We start from the raw sequence: 22,129 nt of genomic DNA on the forward strand, positions 1-22,129 counted from the left end.
GGTAGCCGCGGTCGGCAGCCGCCTTCTCCCAGGACCTAGACCCGGAAAGCTCAGAGCTGCTAATCCGCCCATCTGCTCGCCCCGGCTGGGGGCTGAGGCCCCGCGGGGATCCGGGGATCGGGTCCCCAGCTCCCTGCCCAGCTCCCCATCCCCGCAGCTCCAGCCCATTCTGCCTCAGAAGCCTCAACAACGCGCAGGGTGCAGAGCTGCGGCCGCCGGGCCACGGTGGGCTCGGGCTGGCCCCACGCCCGGGCATCCCCGCAAGGAAAACGTCCCCGCCTGGAGATGTTCACAAGTACAGAGGTCTGAACTCAGGGCCTTGCGCTCACCACCATCCCCGGGCTTGAACTCAGGAACTGGGCTTCTCTTGCTCAAGGCTAGCACTGTGCCACTTGAGTCACAGCACCCCTTTTGGCCTTTCTGGATGCTGAGGAATTGAACCCAGGGCATCATGCATGCTAGGCAAGTCTTCTCCCACTAAGCCACCTTCCCAGCCCTCCTACTCTTTTTAAAAATTACTTTTTTTGGCAGTGGCTGGGAGTGTGGCCTAGTGGTTAAAGTGCTTGCGTAGCATGCACGAAGACCCGGGTTCGATTCCTCGGTACCATATACATAGAAAAAAAAAAGCCGGAAGTGGTGCTGAGGCTCAAGTGGTAGAGCTCTAGCCTTGACAAAGTCCAAGGACAGTGCTCAAGCCCTGAGCCCAAGCCCAGGACTGGCAAAAAAAAAAAAAAAAAAAACAACTTCTTTTTTTCAGATGTGGTCTGGAGTTTTTTGCCCAGCGTAAGCCTGCTTTGTAATCCTTCAGCTGTGTCCCAGGTAGCTGGATGACAGGCACACACAATCACGTGAGGCTCACTGGCTGAGATGGGGTCGTGCTCTTTTTTTTTTCCTTGCTACCTTTTTGCCTGGGAGGCCTTGAAATGGGGAGCTTCCCAATCTCCATCTCCTGCTTAGCTGAGATGACAGGCTGAACCTGGCTCTCCCCTGAGCAGCAGGGGTCACAGGTTTGGGTCACCTGGCCCAGTCCCTTTCTTTTTCTTTGTTTTGGAGGTAGTAGGACAGGAGGTGGCACCTGGGGCCTTAAGCAAGCTTCAGGCTTTGAGTGTTCAGCACAGACACTCTGCCCCCCTGGCTGCTTGGGGACTCTGGGAAAGAAAGGCCATGAAGCCCAGGCACCAGTGACATGACAGGTGCTAAGCTTGTGCTAACTAGATGGCTCCCCAGAGGGGAGATAGTGGGGGCTGGCACTGCAGTGCCAGCGTCACCCCCAGTGTCACCGCACACGGATCAGCTGCCCTCAGCTCCTTGTCTTTGTAAAGCCACACCTTGTGGCTGACCCCAAACCTGGCTGACGGTGGCTGAAGTGGCTTACATGGTGGCTGAAGTGGCTTACATGGCGTCTTCTTGGTCGGAGTGAGTGCCATGCGGTGGCCCTCCCTTCTCTGACCTTTGACACTGTCATCTCCTTATAGTAGTGAAGCCCATCCCCCACAACTCCAACCACAGCCGTTTTCACTGCAGTGCCCAGCCAGGAATAGGGAATCCTTGAATTCCGGCCACCCAGTGCCGCCCTGGGGTCTGGGGCGCCCTGCGTCGGGGGAGGAAGAGGAAAGACATTGTCCTGGTGTGTGTGAGGGGTCAGGGCAGGGTGGCTCCATTTGGGGGAAAGGAGAGGAAGAAAGAAAGAGAAAGAGAAGGAGAGGAGGCTGGGATGTAGAGAGAGAATAGGGAATTAGGGCAAAGGCAAGCGGGGGAAGATGCCCAGATGACCCCCAGATGAAGGCAGGGAGCGGCCGCCCAGGCCCGCCCGGGCCGCTCCGGAGAGCCCCGCGGCCTGAGGAGGGGGCGGGGGCCGCATCGGGTCGTCGACCGAGCTCCGGATCGTCGCCCACCAGGCCCTCACCCAGGGGCGCAGCGGGGAGCAGCGTGGGGGCAGCAGCGCCCATCCCATCCCAGGGCGGCGCTGGCCTCCTCCCAAAGACAGCACCAGCCAAGCCAGGCACAAAACAAGTTGCAGAGAGGAGGGGTGGGGCGGGAGGGGGGCGGGAAGGGGGGACCCGAGCCGGGCGCAAAGCCCAGAGCCCGAGGCAGCGGCCGGCGAAGCCCCCTAAGGCACCACCGCCGGCTCCACTCCAGTCCCCGCCCGCCCCGAGCAGTCCCGGACGGAGTTGGAGTCCTCGAGGGAGCGGCAAGGAGGGGGTCTGCTGGGGCCCGGGGTCCGGGTCGGCCGGGGAGCCCGGGGTAGGCGGGCGGCTGGGGCCTGGGGTCCGCGGGGAGCGGGAGGGGGCCCGGGGTCGGCCGGGGGAGGGGCTGGGGCCTGGGGTCCGCCGGGGAGCGGGAGGGGGGCCCGGGGTCGGCCGGGGGAGGGGCTGGGGCCTGGGGTCCGCCGGGGAGCGGGAGGGGGGCCCGGGGTCGGCCGGGGGAGGAGCTGGGGCCTGGGGTCCGCCGGGGAGCGGGCGGGAAGCTCCGGGGCCGGAGGCTCCGGGGTCGGCCGGGGGGGGGGGTGGGTCTGGGGCCTGGGGTCCGCCGGGGGAGGGGCTGGGGCCTGGGGTCCGCCGGGGAGCGGGAGGGGGGCCCGGGGTCGGCCGGGGGAGGAGCTGGGGCCTGGGGTCCGCCGGGGAGCGGGCGGGAGGCTCCGGGGCCGGGAGGCTCCGGGGTCAGCCGGGAACGGTTGGCCCCCTGGGTCTGCGCGGAGAAGCAGGGGCTGGCGGTGCGTTCGTCCTCCCCGGGCCCGGCTGAACGCTCGGAGGACACGGGGTTCGGGTTCGCTGGGTCCTGCGTGGGCCCCAGTTCCGGAATGTGAGCTGGAAAGAAAATGGAGGGCTGGCGTTTAAACCGAGCTGGGTGCGATTCGGCTCTGGCGGGGCCTGAGTACCGGATGGAATGCCCACCCAGCGCCCGGGGCTGGGGGAGCCGTCTACGGCCGTGCCCGGCCCCCGCCTCCGCGGGCGTCCGTGACGCGCCCCCGCCCACAGACACGCCTCTCCACGCATGGACACGCCTCCCCACGCATGGACACGCCTCCCCACGCATGGGCACGCCTCCCCACGCATGGACACGCCTCCCGCGCGCGCCCCTCCCCGCCCAGGGACACGCCTCCCCACGCATGGACACGCCTCCCCACGCATGGGCACGCCTCCCCACGCATGGACACGCCTCCCGCGCGCGCCCCTCCCCGCCCAGGGACACACCTCCCCACGCATGGACACGGCTCCCGCGCGCGCCCCGCCCCGCCCAGGGACACGCCCCCCCACGCGCCCCTCCCCATGTATGGACACGCCCCCCCACGCGCCCCTCCCCATGCATGGACATGGCTCCCCTGCGCGCCCCTCCCCGCCCAGGGACACGCCTCCCCACGCGCCCCTCCCCATGCATGGACACGGCTCCCGCGCGCGCCCCGCCCCGCCCAGGGACACGCCCCCCCACGCGCCCCTCCCCATGCATGGACACGGCTCCCCCGCGCGCCCCTCCCTGCCCAGGGACACGCCCCCCCACGCGCCCCTCCCCATGCATGGACACGGCTCCCGCGCGCGCCCTGCCCCGCCCAGGGACACGCCTCCCCAGCGCGCCCCTCCCCGCCCAGGGACACGCCTCCCGCGCGCGGCAGGGGCGTGGCCAGGCGTGGTTGCCTTGGAAACGGGCTGGCCTGGGGCGGCCGTTCTAGCCTCCCCCTGCGTCTCGTTGGTCGTCGGCTCTCTGGTCTCGGAGCGCTCTCTATGGTCATGGCCTCCCGAAGCCGGCCAGTCTGGGCTCGGCGGAAGAGGGGCTAGGAATCTGACAGGTCGGACGCGGGGCTGGGGTGGTCGGGGCGGAGCTTAGGCGCTAGATGGGCCGAGCCACCGCCCCCTCCCGGGGCGGTGGTGGAGCGAAGGTCTGAGGGCGCGGCTGGCGTGTGGGGATTGGAACCTGGGCTCCGAGGCCTGAGGGCAGGGCGGGGCTCTGGGATTGAGGTTGGCGCTCAGGGATGGGGCTTGAGACGAACAGAAGCGGACTGAGACGGCCCTAGAAGGAAACCTGAAGCTGGACAGGCCTGGGGGCAGCCCGGGGACTGGGCAGGTCACGGACGCGTGACCGGGAAAACACCCACGGGCCCCCAGGGCTGAACCGTGGGGGAACTTCTGCTTAGGATCTGGCCGCGAGGTTCTGGGTGGGGCGGAGTCTGACCTTGACCGGGCTGCCAGGGGGCGGGCCTTGTCACCATGATTGACAAGGAGCAGAGGCTCACCTCGGTGGGCCGGCCCAGGTCTGGGGGCGGGGCCTCGGAAGGAGGATGGACCCGGGGCGGGGCGAGGGGCGGGGCAGCGTGGCAGCCTGCGCGTCAGGCAGGCGGGACTAGGGGGCGGGGCCAGTGGGTCGGGACCTGGAGGCGGAGACCTAGAGGGGCGGAGCCTTCGAGGGGCGGGGCTCGCCCGAGGGGAGGAGTCCGCGGTCGGGAGCCGGGGGCGGGGCTCCTCCGGGGGCGGAGCCGGAGGCCGCAGCCTCCCCGCTCTCCGCCTCCCCAGGATGCGGGCTCCGGGTGCGGGCGCGGCCTCCGTGGCCTCGCTGGCGCTGCTGTGGCTGCTGGGGCTGCCGTGGACCTGGAGCGCGGCGGCGGCGTTCAGTGTGTACGTGGGCAGCGGCGGCTGGCGCTTCCTGCGCATCATCTGCAAGACTGCGCGGCGGGATCTCTTGTGAGTGGGGCTGGGGTCTCCCAGAAGTGGGGGGCCGGGTCTGGGGCCGAGAACTGCAGAGGCGATGCGGTGGCAGCCTGCGGTTCTCTGGGTGGAGGTTGAAGGGAACTAGGCCCTGTTGGGGAGCCGGAGGTCCTGGGGTGTCCGTGCGGTTGCACTGACTACAGACTTCTGGAAACCCTGGAAGCCGCCTCTTCCCGAATGAGGGCACTGTGTCCCGAGAGCTGCTCAGACTCTTGGGGTTCACCTATAGGTGGGAGGTGAGGGGCTGCCTGCCTACCCTGTGAAGGACTTTCAGGGTGTCTGTCCCCTAAGGACCCTTAAGGACATTGAGAGTCTGGAGTTGCTCAGGGTCTGTGGAGTTCCTTGTATATCTCAGGACTTGTTTGGGGGTCTTAGGAGGCCGGGGTCTCTGGGGGAATCAGGTGTTGGGAGCAAGTCCCAGCACTACTTGGGCGTAGGCGGGTACCCAGTGGGTGATTTGTGCCTGGAGGTGGAGAAACTGAGGCACACAGAGCAGTAGGATGTTGTAGAACTGGGAAAGACCTGGAAGGCTGCTGCTTCTGACCTAAGAGTTACCTCTCCTCTCCATGCATGACCCCTGCCCTTTGTTTTTCTAAAGTCTCCCTGGTCATCTCTCCTCTACTCAGTCCTCAGCAGGCATTTCAAGCCCTGGCGTTTGCCTGGATATGTTCACAGATCCCTGCTGCCCATACCTGTGTCCCTCCCCAAATATTCTCAACACCTTTCCCAGTCTCTTGGGGCCTTTAAAACGTCAAGAAACTATTTCTGAGTGTGGCCTGCATGGTATACAGCCATGTCTGCAACCTCTTTCCCCACCCCCTTGTCCTTCTTCCAGCCACACTTGCTTGCAAGCAGCTGCTAACTGCTGAGTCTGTTCCAACCCCCAGCCTTGGCTCATGTATTTGGCTCTGCCTGGAGGGCTGGCTGGTATTCTTTTTTTTTCTTTTCTCTTTCTTTCTTTCTTTCTTTCTTTCTTTCTTTCTTTCTTTCTTTCTTTCTTTCTGTCGGTTGTGGGACTTGAACTCTGGGCCGGGCGCTGTCCCTGAGCTCTTCAGCTTAAGCCTACTACCCTACCCCTTGAGCCACAGTGCCACTTCCAGTTTTCTGGTGATTAATTGGAGATAAGAGTCTAAAGGACTTTTAGTACCTGGGCTGTCTTTGAACCACGATCCTCAGATCTCAGCCTCCTGAGTAGCTAGGATAACAGCTGAGAGCCACCGTGCCTGGTTAGGGCTCTTATTTTCTGTGTGCCAAGGTGGCCATGTCAGGAGCTCCTCCCTCCCACACCCTTTGCTGCTTGGCAGGTTGGCTGGGACTTAGCCGCTGACCACTGTGCCTGGCCAGGTGCCTGACTGCGCAGTGTACAGGTGTGGCATGGGTACTCTTTGTCCTCTTCTGAAGGCGAGTAGGGATCACCCTGGTCATTGTCATTGCCCCAAGGTCATGCTGGTGGCCAGTTGCAGGGACAGGCCGGTGGCCCCAGCTTGGCCTGGAGCCACGATTGCCCTGCACAACAGTCTTGTGCTCCAGCCTCTTGCCTTCTGGTCCTCCTTCCCCGGCAAGGGTAGGGCCCTGCCTGGCTCAGGCTTAGATTCCAAGCAATCTGCAGGAGCAGATTCCACTAAGCACTTCCTGTGTCTGTGCGGGGGTGGGAGGGGGTGGGGGGCGCTCCTGGGGACCCTGGAAAAGTGTGTGCAGTTATCCGAGTCCCTGAGGGAGCTAGGTCCACACCAGGTATGACACATTGCCTGGGGATATATAACCTTGAAGAAGGCTGAGATCCTTGTCCTTGTCCTCCTGGGCCTGTGTGACCCTCCCTGGAGGGGTGACTGGCCTCCGTGAGCAGGTACCAGCATGCCTGGGTTTAGAAGGGCTCCTGGAGTGCTCCCCTGGGGCCATTGCAGGCCCTAGGAGTGCTCCCCTAGAGCCCCTCCAGGCTCTGGAAGTGCTCCCCAGAGCCATCCCAGACCCAGGGAATCCTCCCCAGTCTCCGTGTGGGCTACCCTGGGCCCCATGAGTGCTCCCCCAGAGAGGCTGCAGCCTGTCTGGGAAGCGCCCTCACAGAGACCCTGGTTGAATTGTGCAGCCAGCCCACCCCATCCGTGGAGATCCACGTCCAGTTAGTTGTGCTGTGGCCCGGTTTTGGCAGCCTGTACAGCCCTACCCACATAGGGGCCTGGTTCTTGCAGATGTGGGAAGGGGGCACCTGGGAGTGAAAGCCAGCAGCAGAGGAGGGCAGATCAGCCTCTTCACTGCAGCCTTCTGCATTTATTGAAGTTCATTAACTTCTTTACTTAAGGCAGGGTCTTGTTGTACAGTCAGGCTGACCTAGAACTCATGACCCTCCTGCACCCTTCTCTTCCTGCTGGGACCCCACACCTGGACAGGCTGTGTCTAGGCAATGGGCGCTGAGGCTCTGGGAGCCTCTGTCAGTCCCTTGCTCCCCAACTTGGCTGTGTTTAAGTCTGATCACGTGGGTCCTTTCTGGTGACTTCTTCCTGCCCCAGTGTGGAGGGACATGGGCTGAAAGGAGTGGGGGAGAGGAGTTCTGGGAAGGTCCATCCAGACACTGGGCTCTTTGTGCTCCAGCGGGGGCAGGGGCTGGGCTGCTGCCAAGTGACGCCCAGGCCGGTGGCAGGGCTGTCATGCCTGTAGTGTGGTCATCCTTGAGAGAGGAGCAGGCAGAGCTGGGCTGGGTGCCCAGGCACCCACCTGGTCAAGCAGCTGCACCTGCCTTCCTGTGGAGGAGGGGCCCCCCTAACCCCCACTTGTCACGGAGGGCAGGTCAGGCAGGCAGCAGGTGCTCACTGCCTCAGTGCTGCCTGTGGCTGTTGGTGGCAGAGCCTTTGCTCTGCCTCACTGGCCTGTGCCCCTCACCCCTCATGGACCCCTTTGTAGCACCCTGTGTGAGGTGAACGTACTGAGTACTCACCTCAACAGGGATCCCACTGCCCTCCCCTGTGTGGCCCTGACTTTGTCCAGCGTGCATCCAGGGCCACGCTGTCTGCAGGCTCCAGGCCTGACCCTGACGTGGCTCTGGAAGTATTTGTGGTAGGCTCAAGGTACACAGGGGAGGGCCTTGGTGGCTTCTGCTGTGGTCTCTCCAGGGCTCCCCTGTAGCAGACTCAGGTTCCTGTCCACTGCACCCAGAGTCAGTTGCATATGGCGTTGGAGGGTCCCATGGGTCCCACGTGGGGGCAGTGCAGCGGGGTCCAGGAATAGCCCCCTGAGCTGGGAGACACCCTCATAGGCCCGTGGTGAGCACTGGCCCGGTCTGCCAAGTACTTTTTGTTTCATCCCATGGAGAAATGAATACCACCACCCACTAAAAGAACTCCAAACCTTCATTTTTCAAATTTGCTGTTCAGTTCTGACACCCCGCCCGGCCCATAGCATCTGTCTCTGTGGCTCTCTGCTCCTCTGGTCTGGCTCACTGGAGGCCCTGTCACCCTGGCCTCTACTCTGGTTCCCAAACCTACCTCCTGTACCCACGTCCAGGCCTCTCTGCACAGGCTATGCCCACACCAACCCACCCACCCACCCCCGTTTCACCCCCTGCTGCTTCAGCTCACCTCCCTTAGGCCCTGTGAGGTGCTGCTTGCTGAGCTCCAGCACAGCCAAGCTTCCACCCCTGTCACTGACCATGCCACCTGCACGTCTTCTCATCCAGGCCAATCCCTGAGGAGTTCCCAGGGGACTGAGCCCAAGGGTGGGATGTATGGCAGGGAGGGCCTGGGAGCAGACTCCGGTTCAAGCCCCTGACCTTGCCGACCTGTGCACTGGTTTACTGTCCCCACACACTGAACCCCTCCCGGGGAAAGAGAGTGCCTGCCCTGCCGGGAGCTGGGGCATGAGGAGGCAGCAGGACAGGCTAGGGCATGGGTTCATTCAGGGCCACCAGGCTGGGGAAAGGTCAGGAAAATCAGGCTGGCTGTGGGCCCCACAGGGTGCATGCTGTCTCACTGGGTCCCAGCTCCCCTGGGGATCACAGTGGGGATGTAGAGACCAGGAGACACCCACCAGTGACACTGGCCCCATCTAACAGTGGCCTCTCCGTTCTGATCCGCGTGCGCCTGGAGCTCCGGCGGCACCGGCGAGCCGGCCACACCATCCCGCACATTTTCCAGGCTGTGGTGCAGCGACAGCCCGAGCGTCTGGCCCTGGTGGACGCGGGCAGCGGTGTGTGCTGGACGTTTGCACAGTTGGATGCCTACTCAGATGCCGTGGCCAATGTCTTCTGCCAGCTGGGCTTCCTGCCTGGAGATGTGGTAGCCCTTTTCCTGGAGGGGCGGCCAGAGTTTGTGGGGCTCTGGCTGGGCCTGGCCAAAGCAGGCATAGTGGCCGCGTTGCTCAATGTGAACTTGCGGCGCGAGCCCCTGGCCTTCTGCCTGGGCACCTCTGGTGCCAAGGCCCTGATCTATGGCGGGGAAATGGCTGCAGGTGAGGCTCCCAGCTGGGCACGGAGGGGGCTGCCCTGGGCAGGAGGGGGCATGCCCAGCCTAGCCCTGACTCCCGCGTCTGCAGCTGTGGCTGAGGTGAGCGGGCAGCTTGGGAAGAGCCTCCTCAAGTTTTGCTCCGGAGATTTGGGGCCCGAGAGCATCTTGCCAGACACTCAGCTTCTGGACCCCCTGCTGAAGGACGTGGCCTCCACCCCACTGGCACAGCCTCCCAGCCAGGGTATGGATGGTGAGTGCAGGCAGGGCTCCCACGGCCCCACCCCACCCCTGCTGGGTCATCTCCATGCCCTCTTCTCCTGCAGGTCGGCTCTTCTACATCTACACGTCAGGGACCACTGGGCTGCCCAAGGCCGCCATTGTGGTGCACAGCAGGTGAGACCACAGCCCCCGCCAGCCCCAGCTCCTCCAGTACCTCAGGACCCCTGCAGGTGCAGTGTCCCCTCCTGGGCTCCCCCCATGGCCCTGGGCCACTAACTTTCCTCTACCATTACCCCTCCTGACAACTGGCCTCGGTCCCCGCCCCCAGCTCCTCAAAGCTGGCTCTGCCATCCTAGTCCACAAGCCCAGTCTCCACACCCCCGTGACAGGGCCCAGATCCCGTCCTCCCCTCCGTCACCCGCCCGCTGACCCCCAGGTACTACCGCATCGCGGCCTTCGGACACCACTCCTACAGCATGCGGGAGGCGGACGTGCTCTACGATTGCCTGCCCCTGTACCACTCCGCAGGTACCAGGGGGCGACGAGCCCCTCCTCCACAGGGGGGCCACCCCTCACCCAGCCTCCTCCACGGGGGGGGGGACACCCCTCACCCAGCCTCCTCCACAGGGGGGGCCACCCCTCACCCAGCCTCCTCCACAGGGGGGACACCCCTCACCCAGCCTCCTCCACGTGGGGGGCCACCCCTCACCCAGCCTCCTCCACGTGGGGGCCACCCCTCACCCAGCCTCCTCCACGGGGGGGGGGGGAACACCCCTCACCCAGCCTCCTCCACGGGGGGGGGGACACCCCTCACCCAGCCTCCTCCACGGGGGGGGGGGACACCCCTCACCCAGCCTCCTCCACGGGGGGGGGACACCCCTCACCCAGCCTCCTCCACGGGGGGGGGGACACCCCTCACCCAGCCTCCTCCGCCGGGGGGGACACCCCTCACCCAGCCTCCTCCGCCGGGGGACCACCCCTCACCCAGCCTCCTCCACGGGGGGACACCCCTCACCCAGCCTCCTCCACGGGAGGAGACACCCCTCACCCAGCCTCCTCCACGGGGGGGACACCCCTCACCCAGTCTCCTCCACGGGGGGGACACCCCTCACCCAGCCTCCTCCACGGGGGGGACACCCCTCACCCAGCCTCCTCCACAGGGGGGGGGACAGCCCTCACCCAGCCTCCTCCACGGGGGGACACCCCTCACCCAGCCTCCGCCATGGGGGGACACCCCTCACCCAGCCTCCTCCGCCGGGGGGGACACCCCTCACCCAGCCTCCTCCATGGGGGAGGGGACACCCCTCACCCAGCCTCCTCCACGGGGGGGGGGGACACCCCTCACCCAGCCTCCGCTATGGGGGAGGGGACAGCCCTCACCCAGCCGCTGTCTGCAGGGAACATCATGGGCGTGGGGCAGTGCATCATCTACGGGCTGACTGTGGTCCTGCGAAAGAAGTTCTCTGCCAGCCGCTTCTGGGAGGACTGCGTCAAGTACAACTGCACGGTCAGGCCCCGCCCCACTGCACTGGCCACGCCTACCAGCACACTCCCCAGACTGCCCCACCCCTCCACGCTGGTCACGCCCACAACACTCCCCCCAGACGGCCCCGCCCCACTGTAGTGGCCACGCCCGCCCACCCACCTCCCCAGACTGCCTCAACCCTCCGCGCTGGCCACGCCCACAACACTCCCGCAGACGGCCACGCCCACATACACTCCCCCACACGGCCCCGCCCCTCAGCGGTGGCCACGCCCACCCCGCTCCCAGATGGCCCTGCCCCTCCATGACGGCCCCGCCCCTCCGCGCTGGCCCCGCCCCCTGCACTGGCCACCTCATCCACTCCGCCCCCTCGCCCCGCACACCATGCCACCCTCCCCACTCGCTGTCCCCTCAGCCATTCTTTGTGTTCTTTGGTAATGGCCTCCCGTGGGGGGGGGGTCAGGCCCCGCCCCGCTCTCGGCCCCGCCCCTCGGCCCCGCCCCTCGGCCCCGCTTTCCCTGTTTTGCCCTCTTTGAACCCTCCACGGTCCACCCACCGGGCTGTCAGCAGGGAAAGGGGCTCTTCCAAGCCCTAGATCTCGGGGGCCTCTCCCGCGCTGCCGGCTCCTCCCCAAGGTTTTGCCTGTTGCTTCAAAGAACTTCTGGAAAGTTGTGACTCTGTTTGAAATGTAAAATAGTGACTTTTGGGGGGTGTTTCTGTCCCGGGCCTGGGTTTAAACTCTGGGCCTAGGCGCTGTCCCTGAGTTTTTCTGCTCAAGGCTATCTTTGTACCCCTTGAGCCACAGCACCACTCTGGCTTTTTCTGGTAGTTAGGAGAGCCTCAGCGACTTTTCTGCCCCGGCTGGCTTTGAATCACAGCTCCTGAGAACCCAGCTACTTAAGTAGCTAGATTACAGTGGCATGAGCCACTGGTGCCTGGCAAATAGTCACCTTGTAGCAAAAGCTCAGAGATGGGGCTGTAGGCCAGCCATGGAGAGATTGCCTGGATTTCATCCCCAGCCCGGCAACAAGGAAGCTAACAGAATAACCCGAGTATACATAGGATGTCCCCTGCACATGCGCAGTGGCCACCATGTCCCCTCTGCGTCCTTCATCCCTCACCTCTGCTATGGGGCCTGGGCTTGGCATTCCCTATACCCACCAGATTCACGTGCCTGCCAGGTCCCCAGGAGCCTGGTGGTAGCTGAGACACTTGAGCCAGTACAGAACTCGACAGGTACATCCAAGGAGTATCCTCCAAAGCAGGGAGTCACTGGTGCAGCACTTGGGAGAGGAGGCAGCCAGAATGTGTGTCTTCAGACCTCACCTTGGGGGTTAGAACCCAGCAGAAGTGGCCTCTTGCCCACCCTAGGGAACAGAGTGTCACTACTGAGAAGCCTGCCCCAGGACCAGAACTTGAGGTCACCTCAGAAGAGACCCCAGGAGGCCTCATAGGGGTGGAAACTGAGGCAGATGCCCCAGCAGGGTGCCTTGAAGCAGGGTTCTGTGGGGACCTAGGGCTCTGTGCTTCTGCCTGCCCCCTGCACAGCAGTCACACAGAGGTGGGCTGCATGGTGTGTGTGCATGGGGGGAGGGTTGTTGAGTGTGACCAGGGCTCACCCCGCAGAGCGGGTGGGAGGGCTGTGCGGCTGCCCTGAGCCTCTGGACACACACCCAGTCTGGATTAAGGGGTCCCAAGCTGTGATCTTGGGGTGCTGGTTGGCTCCCTGAACAGGGGATGAGGCTCTGGCCCCTCCTGCTTCCCCTAACTTCTCCCTTCCACTGTGCCCACGGCTGCCCCAACCTGTCTCCCACACAGGTGGTGCAGTACATTGGTGAGATCTGCCGCTACCTGCTGAAGCAGCCCGTTCGCGAGGCTGAGCGGCGGCACCACGTGCGCCTGGCCATGGGGAATGGGCTGCGCCCGGCCATCTGGGAGGAGTTTGCACAGCGCTTCGGTGTGCGGCAGATTGGCGAGTTCTATGGTGCCACGGAGTGCAACTGCAGCATGGCCAATATGGATGGCAAGGTGTGTGGGGAGGGGGTTGCCAGAACCCGTGGTGGTGCCTGATCAACAGCACAGCTGAGGCAGGAGCTCAGGCTGCCACCTGGGTGCCAGGCCAAGGACCCACCCTCTGCCCGCCCTGCCCAAGCATTCCACACGACCCAGGAGGGAGGCAGGCCCTGCCCACTGGCTGAGCAGGTCAGCCCAGGACTTCACATCCTTGTGCTGGGTTTAGTGAGGCAGCAAAGGCCCATATGTGGCTGTCAGGAAGAGCTGGCTGTTTAACCGGCGTGGTAGCCACTCCTGTTACCCTAGATACCAGGAAGCTGAGACCTAAAAGCCAGCCAGAGCAGAAAAGTCTATGAGAGTGTTATCTCCAATTAACTGTCAGAATGCCAGAAACGGCACTGTTGCTCAAAGCGGTAGAGCTCCAGCTTTGATTGCAAAAGCTCAGGGCCAGTGCCCCGGCCCCAAGGGCAGGCTACAATCAGCACTGCCTTTTGCAGGTCACCCAAGGTCATGGAGTGAGGGGGGTTGCTGGGGGTAAGAAGAGAACAGAGTCACCCACACCTTGTTCCCCTGCCAGGTCGGCTCCTGCGGCTTCAACAGCCGCATTCTGACCCATGTGTACCCCATCCGGCTGGTGAAAGTGAACGAGGAGACAATGGAACCGTTGCGTGATGCCCAGGGCCTGTGCATCCAATGCCAGCCTGGTAAGCAGAGCCACCTGCCCCAGGGAGGGCCCCGCCCGCCCTCCCTCCGCCTGAGCCCAGGTCCTTCCCAGGGGAGCCTGGCCTCCTGGTGGGCCAGATCAACCAGCAGGACCCGCTGCGTCGCTTTGATGGCTATGTCAGCGAGAGCGCCACAGGCAAGAAGATCGCGCACAGCGTGTTCCGCAAGGGCGACAGCGCCTACCTCTCAGGTGGGCAGCCTCAGGCCTGCACCGGAGCCCCTCCACGCCCGCCCTTGCCCCACGCCCACCGCATGGCCCTCCTCACCCCTGGCCCTCACAGGTGATGTGCTGGTGATGGACGACCTAGGCTACATGTACTTTCGGGACCGCAGCGGGGACACCTTTCGCTGGCGAGGGGAGAATGTGTCCACTACGGAAGTGGAGGGCGTGCTGAGCCGCCTGCTGGGGCAGACAGATGTGGCCGTGTACGGGGTGGCCGTGCCAGGCAAGTGGGGTTGGGGCAACTGTAGATGCAGAGGCCGGGGAGCCTGTCTGGAGGGGTCTTTGAGTCCAGATGCCCTGGCCGGCGAAGCCCGGAGAACTGCACAGCGGGTGTGGCCTTGGCTCACGCGCACAAGGCTGGACTTCGTGGTCCAGGGGTACAAGGGTGTTGCAGTGGAGTGGAGGTAGAGGCTGGAACTGGACGGAAGGAGACTCTCAGCACCTCCATCTGCAGGGGTGGAGGGGAAAGCTGGCATGGCTGCCATCGCAGACCCCCACCGGCAGCTGAACCCGGATGCCATGTACCAGGAGCTACAGAAGGTGCTGGCACCCTACGCCAGGCCCATCTTCTTGCGCTTGCTGCCCCAGGTGGATACCACAGGTACCGTCCAGCAGCCTCTGCAGTAGGAGGGGAGGGGAGGCTGCGGGCAGGGGCCCGGCCGGACCTCACATTAGAGACAGAGATGTTTATTTACATCCGATCCAACCCTGTGAGTCGTCCTCCCATCACACCCAAGTCCTCCTGGCCAAGCCTGCATCTGCCCCACTCCTGTGGCCTGTGGGATGGAACCCAGGCCTTGCTGGCCCTCCGCACAGACCAGGCTCGGTTGGAGAGAAAGCCTTCATTTTGGCACAGACTTACACCTTAGGGTTTCTTTCTCCCAAACACAGTGCAAATGTTTTCTTCAAGGTTACAGTAGTAGATGCCAGCAGGTTGATCAGTCACAGAGTCTCTGCCATAGAAGGCCAAACCTACCCAGTCACGGACAGGGTACAAATGAACGGGCATGGACGTATGCCAATAAAACTTCATTGGTGGGGCTGGGAGTTTGGCCTAGTGGTTAAAGTGCTTGCCTAGCATGCATGAAGACCCGGGTTCGATTCCTTGGTACCACATACATAGAAAAAAGTCAGAAGTGGTGCTGAGGCTCAAGTGGTAGAGCTCTAGCCTTGAGAAAGTCCAAGGACAGTGCTCAGGCCCTGAGCTCAAGCCCAGGACTGGCAAAAAAAAAAAAAAAAACTTCATTGGTGGGCACAGGTGGAGGGCCACACTCGGCCCTCAGGTCCAGTGTGAGAGGCACAGCCATGCTGTGTGTACAAGGGGACAGTGTGGCCCAGCTGGGCAGACACCATCTCGCTGTGGAGAGAGTAGGGGAGGCTCAGCAGAGGAGGCCACAGGAGGGCAGCCCGGGAGGCCTGTTGGACAGGGGCAGAGGGTTGTGGCAGGCTGCCTACTCGGTGGGGCTGGGAATGGCTGGAGCCATACACAGTCCATGCTCCTCTTGTCCTCTCCCACCAAGGTACCTTCAAGATCCAGAAGACACGGCTGCAGCAGGAGGGCTTTGACCCACGCCAGACTTCTGACCAGCTCTTCTTCCTGGACCTGAAGCAGGGCCACTACCTGCCACTGGATGAGGGGGTGTACAGCCGCCTCTGCTCCGGTGCCTTCTCCCTGTGACAGCCCCACTGCTGCCCCGACACCCACCTGACCAGCCGCCCACCTAGCAACACTGCTGGACTCCAATGTCTTGCCACATCCCTGTGTCTGTGTCCTCCTTGGTGCCCTCAGTCCATCCTACTTGGACATGCCGTCTTCCCCTTGGAGACCATAGCAGTTCTCACCACCTTTCTGTGCCTTATGGCTTCTGTGCAGCCTCGGGCTGCCAACCTTGGAGCCACTGTGACCTGTAAGCAGGCCTGGACTCCTGCCCAGCACAACAGGGGTTGGTGGGCATCACGGAGACCCTGGCTACCGCCTCCAGGAAAACTGGAAAAATACATTTCTCACTTTTGCCTCTCCCTCTCTTGAGACAGAGTCTGGCTGTGTAGAGGCTAAAGGCCTAGAGTTCCAGACCCTCTTGCCCTGGCCTCTGCTGGCCTGGGCCTCCAGGCCATTGCCCCCCCCCACCTCCTCTGGCCTGGGCCCCCAGACACAGCCATACTTTCCTCCATCCAGACCGGGCCTCACCTTTCACACTTTACTGTCTCTGATGGGTATTTCCACCCACCTTCCTCCTCAGAAGTCCTGGAAGCTTCCAGAACTGACTGTGATGTGACTGGGGGGCCCTGGAGACCATAGCTGCCCCCACCAGCCTTATGTGGTCTTCCACATCCTGTCAGCCCCCGGAAGCCCTGTGCTGGATGTCCCTGTTAGCTTTTAGTCAATGGTCAAGACCCTGAGCTGCTGGTGACAGCAGGAAAGTCCCCTCCCCTACAAGGGCCTATATGTCTTGTGGATTCTGCTGGCTGGTGTCAGGCACTGCTCCAGATAGGCTGGAGGTGACCAGGGAGGACATGGCGGGGCCAGCAGCCAATTCCCAGACACAGCCTCTCCAGGCACTGCAGTAGGGACCTCCTGACCCAGTGGTTTCCAGAAATAAATGCTGCCGTCTGACACCCGGAGAGCTAGTGGTTCATTTCTCCTCTGTCCAGATAGGAGGGAGCCAGTGACCTCCAGCAGCGGGCACCTCCAGAAGCACGCCCAGCCGCTCACCCAACACCTGGGCAGTGTCCAGCGCTCGTTTCTGTGTGTGTGCAAGGGAGTGGGGGGGGGCACACGGGCGCTGTCACTCCACTTTGAGCTCCTGTTTGCTCTACCACTGGAGCCACAGCACCACCTCTACCACTAGGCCAGACTCCCGGCCCCACAGCTCCACCTCTGACTTTTTGGAGGTTCACTGGGAGAATAGAGGCTCACCGGGACGTTCTGGGCGGGGCTGGCCTCGAACCGCGGTTCCAGGTCTCTAGAGCTCTGATGACCGGCGTGAGCCACGGCTCCCGGCACGGGGGACTGACCTCCAGTGAGCCGGCCCAGGGCGGGCAGCGGGCTGAGGCGCCCAGGCCCGCGCTCAAAGGCCGCGCCTCAGGAGCCCCACGCCACCGCCACCGCCACCTCGCTCGGTCCTGCCGGACTCTCGGGGAGGGACCCGCCCGGCCCCGCCCCCTCGCCCTGGCCCCGCCCCCATCCTGGCCCCGCCCCGGCGCCCGGCCGCCCCCCTCGCCACGGCCCCGCCCCCGCCGCCCGGCCGCGCCTCGGCGTCGGCGGACGCACTGCGCACGCGTCCCCGCGGCGCCTGAGCCGCGCGCAGGCGCACTGCCGCCTCTCCGCCTTCCGCCTTCCGCCGCCATGGCCGCCCCCGTCCCGGGCCTCATCTCCGTCTTCTCCAGCCCACAGGAGCTGAGCGCGTCGCTGGCGCAGCTGGTGGCGCAGCGGGCCGCGAGCTGCGTGGACGGGGCCCGCGCCCGCTTCGCGCTCGGCCTGTCGGGCGGCAGCCTGGTCTCCATGCTGGCCCGGGACCTGCCCGCCGCCGCCGCCGCCGCCGGGCCCGCCCGCCTGGCGCGCTGGACGCTGGGCTTCTGCGACGAGCGCCTGGTGCCCTTCGAGCACCCCGAGAGCACGTTCGGGCTGTACCGGGTGAGCGCGGGGGCCGCGCGGGGGCCGGGGTCACGCGGGGTCACGCCGGGTCACGCCGGGGCCGCGCCCCTCCCCGCCCCGCCCGCAGGCCTGCGGCGGCCGGCGGGGCTCCGGCTCGGGTCCCTGTGGATCCGGACGTCCTGTCTCACGAACAGGGACCCCGAGGCACGGAGGAGCCGCGGCGCGCTTTCCCGGGAGCTCCGCCTCGCCATCGGTGACATTGTCCCTCCGTCCGCACAGACGCACCTGCTCTCCAGACTGCCGGTGCCCGACGGCCAGGTGCTCAGCATCGACCCCGCGCTGCCGCTGGAGGCGGCCGCCGAGGACTACGCCGCCAAGCTGAGGCAGGTGGGTGCCGGCTCTGCCGCGGGGACCAGTATTTAATCTATCATGCTAGCTGCTCAGGAGGCCGAGATCGGAGGATCCTCATTCAAAGCCAGCCTAGGCAGGGAAGTCTATGAGATTCTAAAGAGGAAAAAAAAAAAAGCCACCTGAGTGAGGCGGTCGCATGTCAACCTTGAGCAAATAAACCTCAGGGACAGCACTCTGGCTCTGGGTTCAAGACCCAGCACTGGCAGAAAAAGACAATAAAAAACAAAGCCCACAAAAATGTCCGTTCGTCCCATGACAGCACCTACAGGGGGAGCTGGCACCGGGGCACAGAGTGTGGGGTATGCCCTCGCTCGGCAGTGCGGACCTGGCTTTGGTCATGGGCCACTAGGACATTTATAATACTATTGCAGGCCACCCACAGCGATCCGTGCAGGCAGAGCCCAGGCAGCCCTGAGAATCACAGGACAAGCACCCTTGTGTCTGGATAGTTGCGTTGCCAAGTGATTTGTCCTGTGGCCAGAGAGCTCAGTGTCTCCACCCGCGAGGGCCCTGAAGGCCTGGTCATCTTCAGGGCATGACAGCTGGGCACACACACCCTGAGGGAACAGTGACACATGCACATGCTCTACACAGGCTTAGGTCCCATGGGAGCTGTGAGAGCCCTCCCATCCAAGGGTGCAGTCCCTGTGTCCTTTCAGTCATCTGGACATCTGACATCTTCTCTTCCCCACCAGGCATTCCAAGGTGACGCCATTCCAGTGTTCGACCTGCTGATCCTGGGCGTGGGCCCTGACGGCCACACTTGTTCTCTCTTCCCGGGCCACCCCCTCCTGCAAGTGAGAAATGGACCCAGGTCTTTCGGTCCACGTCCCTAACCTCGGCCAGTCCCACTCAGCCTTCTGAGTCTCCACTTACCCATCTTAACTCGTGGATGTGAAGCCAGAGACCTGCAGCTCACGCCCGTCATCCTAACCACTCAGAGCTCTGAGATGTGGAAGGTTTTCCTTTGAAGTCATACAACCCAGGAGGAAAGATTACCAACATCCCATCTGCAAAATGGCCAGCAAAAAGCTAGACTGGCTGGGTGTCAGTGGCTCACACCTGTAAGCCCCAGCTATTCAGGAGGCTGAGATCTGAGGATCAAGTTTCAAAGCCTGCTCAAGCAGGGAAGTCCATGAGACTTGTGGTGGGGGGAATGGGGATTTGTGGGGCTTGAACTCAGGGCCTGGGGCTATGTCTGAGCCTCTTTGTGCTCAAGGCTCTTCCACTTGAGCCATAGTGCCACTTCTGATTTTTTTTTTTCCCAGTCCTGGGCTTGAGCTCAGGGCCTGAGCACTGTCCTTGGACTTTCTCAAGGCTAGAGCTCTACCTCTTGAGCCTCAGCACCGCTTCTGGCTTTTTTCTATGTATGTGGTACCGAAGAATCGAACCCAGGTCTTTGTGCGTGCTAGGCAAGCACTGGACTACTAGGCCAAACTCCCGGCCCCCACTTCTGATTTTTCAGTGGTCAATTGAGGATGAGAATTTCTTAGGGACTTTTCTGCACGGGCTGGCTTTGAACCGCAGCCCTCAGATGTCAGCCTCCTGAGTAGGTAGGATTACAGGCATGAGCCACTGGCACATGGCTCCCTGAGATTCTTATCTCCACGTAAAAGTTATAAGTGGCACTGTGGCTCAAATAGGCAGTGCCAGCCTTGAGCACAAAAGTTCAGGGACAAGCCAGGCAGCTTAGGTAGCTGTCTGGTCTGGTAGCTTAGGCCTGAAATTCTAGCTACTTATGCGGTTGAGATTTGGGGATCACAGTTCAAAGCCAACCCAAGGCAGCAAAGTATGTGAGACTCTCCACTAAACTACCAAAAAATGGAGTAGAGCTGTGACTCGAGTGGTTAACCTTGAGTAGCACTAGCTGGGGTAACACCCAGGCCCTGAATTCAAGCCCCCAGAACCAGCAGACACACACAAGGCTACACTGGGAGCTTGGCTCACCTGCTAATGTACCAGCCAAACAAGCGTGAGGTGTTAAGTTCAAAAGGCGGTACCAAGCAACCCACAAACGTGGACATGGGCTAAGTGCAGCTCTGTGGTGAGTGCCTGCCTGCCTTGTCCACGTAAGGCTCCATTTCACCCCCAGCCCCAGAGAAACAAAACAAATGACCTGGTCTTGTCCTGTCCCCCAGGAGCGAGACAAGATTGTGGCCCCCATCAGTGACTCACCAAAGCCTCCACCCCAGCGTGTGACCCTCACGCTGCCAGTGCTCAACGCAGCTCGGACCGTCATCTTTGTGGCCACTGGAGAAGGCAAGGCTGCTGTCCTGAAGGTAAGGCCGCAGTCCTGGCTGGAGGTCCAGTCGGGGCACCAGGGTGGAATGTGTCGTTTGGATGGATAGAATGGTTCCTCAGTAATTCTTGGGTTGAAGGAAAATGAAAGCTGTGGTGACAGACTAGTGAGGAATTCACAGGAAAGCAGAGTTGCTAAGATGAGGCCAGAGTGGCAACCACAGACCAGTTCATCACATTACAGGTGTTTTTTTGTTTTTTAAATGAAACAGGGAACAGGCACATTTTCTAGAACTACAAAGTCAATAATGTCAATGTAAGAAAAACTAGTAGAAATAATAAAAACCAGAAGGTGAGTAGGCCACCAGTGTCCTGTTGTCCTAGCTACTTAGGAGACTGAGATCTGAGGATCAAGGTTTGAAGCCAGCCCAGGCAGGAATGTCCAGGAGGCTCATCTCCAGTTAACTAATGAATGGCTGGAAGTGCAGCTGTGGCTCAAGTGGTAGGGCACTAGCCTTGAGCCAGAAAGCTCAGAGACAGTGCTCAGGACTTGAGTTCTTGCTCCAGGACTCAAACACAGAGGCACCAAATCAAAAGGTGATGAGCTGCTTGAATAGGTTTTTTAAATCCATTATAAGTAAGAATGCTTTCACTGGGTGCCAATGCCTGTAATCCTAGCTATTCAGGGGGCTGAGATTTGAGGATCTTGGTTCAAAGCCAGTCTGGGCACAAATGTCTGTGACACATTTAACCACCAGAAAACCAGAAGTGATGCTGTGGCTCAAGGGGTAGAGCACTAGCCTTGAGCTGAAGAGCTCAGGGATAGAGCCCAGGCAAAGAAGTAAAACCCCACAGGTGACACCACCCCCCCCCCAAAAAAAAAAAGCTTTTTCCAAATATCATCCGTCCCAAAGGAGATTGATTTGCCTCGAGCTCCTGCTGAGCCACAGGTAGAAACTTTCCTGCACACATCTATTTACTGTGTTACAAAGTCAGCTGGGCCGCTGTCCCAGGCCTCTCAAATAGGACCAGAGCCTAGGAGAAGTTGTTCCTTTGGCAGCGTTTGGTCTAAGGGTGATTCAGCCAGTGCCACCCTTCCCTGTGGAGCCCCTGTGTGTTCCAGGGGTGCTTGTTGTACGTCCCCATGTGTCAGGGGCACTCAATTTGGGTGCCCAGGGGTCCAGGGCACTTAGTGTGTGGTCCCTGGGTGTCAGGGACTCTCGGTACGGGGTCCCTGGGTGTCAGGTATTCTTGGTATGGGGTCCCTGGGTGTCAGAGACTCTGGGTGCAGGATCCCCAGGTGTCGGGACCACTGGGTATGGGGCCCCTGGGTGTCAGAGACTCTGGGTGCAGGATCCCCAGGTGTCAGGATCACTAGGTGTCAGGGGCTCTCGGTGTGGGGTCCCCGGGTCCAGGGCTCTTGGTGCAGGGTCCCTGAGTGTCAGGGCTATTGGTGTGGGGTTCCCGGGTATCAGGGGTGCTTGGTATGGGTCCTCACACCACATCCCCTCCCCACAGCGCATCCTGGAGGAGCAGGAGGAAACCCCACTCCCGGCTGCGTTGGTGCAGCCGCACTCTGGGCAGCTCCACTGGTTCCTGGACGAGGCGGCTGCTCGCCTTCTGACAGTGCCCTTCGAAAAGCATTCCGCCTTGTAGCGGCTGAGCCTTGCCTCCTGCCGACCACCAGCCCCAGCTGGCGGCTGGGCCCAAGGACCATGGTGTGTGGACCACTGGCATTAAAAAGAGCTTTGCTGAGAAGCATCTGGCTGTGTTATGTGCTGGTCGTGGCCCGTGGCCGCCCCTGGCTGTGCTGCGTGCTGGTCGTGGCTGGCAGCAGGGCCGGGACCTGGCTGTGCCTGTCCTGTCACCTTGCCTCTGGTCAGCATGCATGGGGCTGCATTTTCTGGGGTGATCAAAGAGAGAAAGTTTATTTCAAGGCTGGTGGCACTCCGTGATGGATGCCAGGCCTAGCACGGGAGGGACTCGGGTTCCGTCCTTTGGGCCTGGGTGTGGGCCTGGGGCAAGGTGAGGGCTTGAACAGGAGCATTCCTCCTGTGCCTCCTGGCTTCTGAGAGACTGGCCATCCTAGCA

The 22,129-nt window shown here is 62.4% G+C and overlaps 2 protein-coding genes across 5 annotated transcripts; both read left to right on the forward strand.

Moving 5' to 3' along the window:
• The first annotated feature begins 2,127 nt into the window (after window positions 1-2,127).
• Slc27a1 (solute carrier family 27 member 1) lies at window positions 2,128-16,408 on the forward strand. 3 transcript variants are annotated; one of them, XM_090334024.1, is made up of 13 exons: window positions 3,683-3,784; window positions 4,506-4,673; window positions 8,743-9,137; window positions 9,222-9,383; window positions 9,457-9,526; window positions 9,789-9,880; window positions 10,750-10,859; window positions 12,654-12,863; window positions 13,426-13,552; window positions 13,624-13,761; window positions 13,853-14,017; window positions 14,249-14,395; window positions 15,315-16,408. In XM_090334024.1, the coding sequence occupies exons 2-13, from the start codon at window positions 4,507-4,509 to the stop codon at window positions 15,470-15,472; spliced, it is 1,941 nt and encodes a 646-aa protein (XP_090190150.1). In that variant the 5' UTR covers window positions 3,683-3,784; window position 4,506; the 3' UTR covers window positions 15,473-16,408. The 3 variants fall into 3 exon arrangements, with proteins under 3 accessions (XP_090190144.1, XP_090190150.1, XP_090190136.1); XM_090334018.1 differs by lacking the exons at window positions 3,683-3,784; window positions 14,249-14,395; window positions 15,315-16,408 and adding an exon at window positions 2,128-2,202 and having other exon boundaries at window positions 13,426-13,761; window positions 13,853-13,965; XM_090334010.1 differs by lacking the exons at window positions 3,683-3,784; window positions 14,249-14,395; window positions 15,315-16,408 and adding an exon at window positions 3,855-3,874 and having other exon boundaries at window positions 13,426-13,761; window positions 13,853-13,965.
• Window positions 16,409-17,125: 717 nt separating this feature from the next.
• Pgls (6-phosphogluconolactonase) lies at window positions 17,126-21,796 on the forward strand. Of its 2 annotated transcripts, XM_090334041.1 has the most exons (5): window positions 17,126-17,428; window positions 17,669-17,776; window positions 18,496-18,597; window positions 19,939-20,079; window positions 21,557-21,796. In XM_090334041.1, exons 1-5 carry the CDS (start codon window positions 17,141-17,143, stop codon window positions 21,692-21,694), a joined length of 777 nt encoding a protein of 258 aa, XP_090190167.1. In that variant the 5' UTR covers window positions 17,126-17,140; the 3' UTR covers window positions 21,695-21,796. The 2 variants fall into 2 exon arrangements, with proteins under 2 accessions (XP_090190167.1, XP_090190160.1); XM_090334034.1 differs by lacking the exon at window positions 18,496-18,597 and having other exon boundaries at window positions 17,132-17,428.
• Window positions 21,797-22,129: the final 333 nt, after the last annotated feature.

Source organism: Megascapheus bottae, chromosome 1 (genome assembly GCF_031878675.1).
Source record: "Megascapheus bottae isolate mThoBot1 chromosome 1, mThoBot2.hap1, whole genome shotgun sequence".
NCBI lineage: Eukaryota > Metazoa > Chordata > Mammalia > Rodentia > Geomyidae > Megascapheus > Megascapheus bottae.

Excerpts from the sequence above, each read along its gene's own strand:
- Pgls (XM_090334041.1), top strand. The coding sequence starts at position 17,141 with ATGGCCGCCCCCGTCCCGGGCCTCATCTCCGTCTTCTCCAGCCCACAG. Across the intron at positions 17,429-17,668 it reads GCACGTTCGGGCTGTACCGG|ACGCACCTGCTCTCCAGACT; the intron begins GTGAGCGCGGGG and ends CCGTCCGCACAG. Across the intron at positions 20,080-21,556 it reads GCAAGGCTGCTGTCCTGAAG|CGCATCCTGGAGGAGCAGGA; the intron begins GTAAGGCCGCAG and ends CCCTCCCCACAG.
- Slc27a1 (XM_090334024.1), top strand. The coding sequence starts at position 4,507 with ATGCGGGCTCCGGGTGCGGGCGCGGCCTCCGTGGCCTCGCTGGCGCTG. Across the intron at positions 4,674-8,742 it reads ACTGCGCGGCGGGATCTCTT|TGGCCTCTCCGTTCTGATCC; the intron begins GTGAGTGGGGCT and ends CCCATCTAACAG. Across the intron at positions 13,762-13,852 it reads CGACAGCGCCTACCTCTCAG|GTGATGTGCTGGTGATGGAC; the intron begins GTGGGCAGCCTC and ends TGGCCCTCACAG.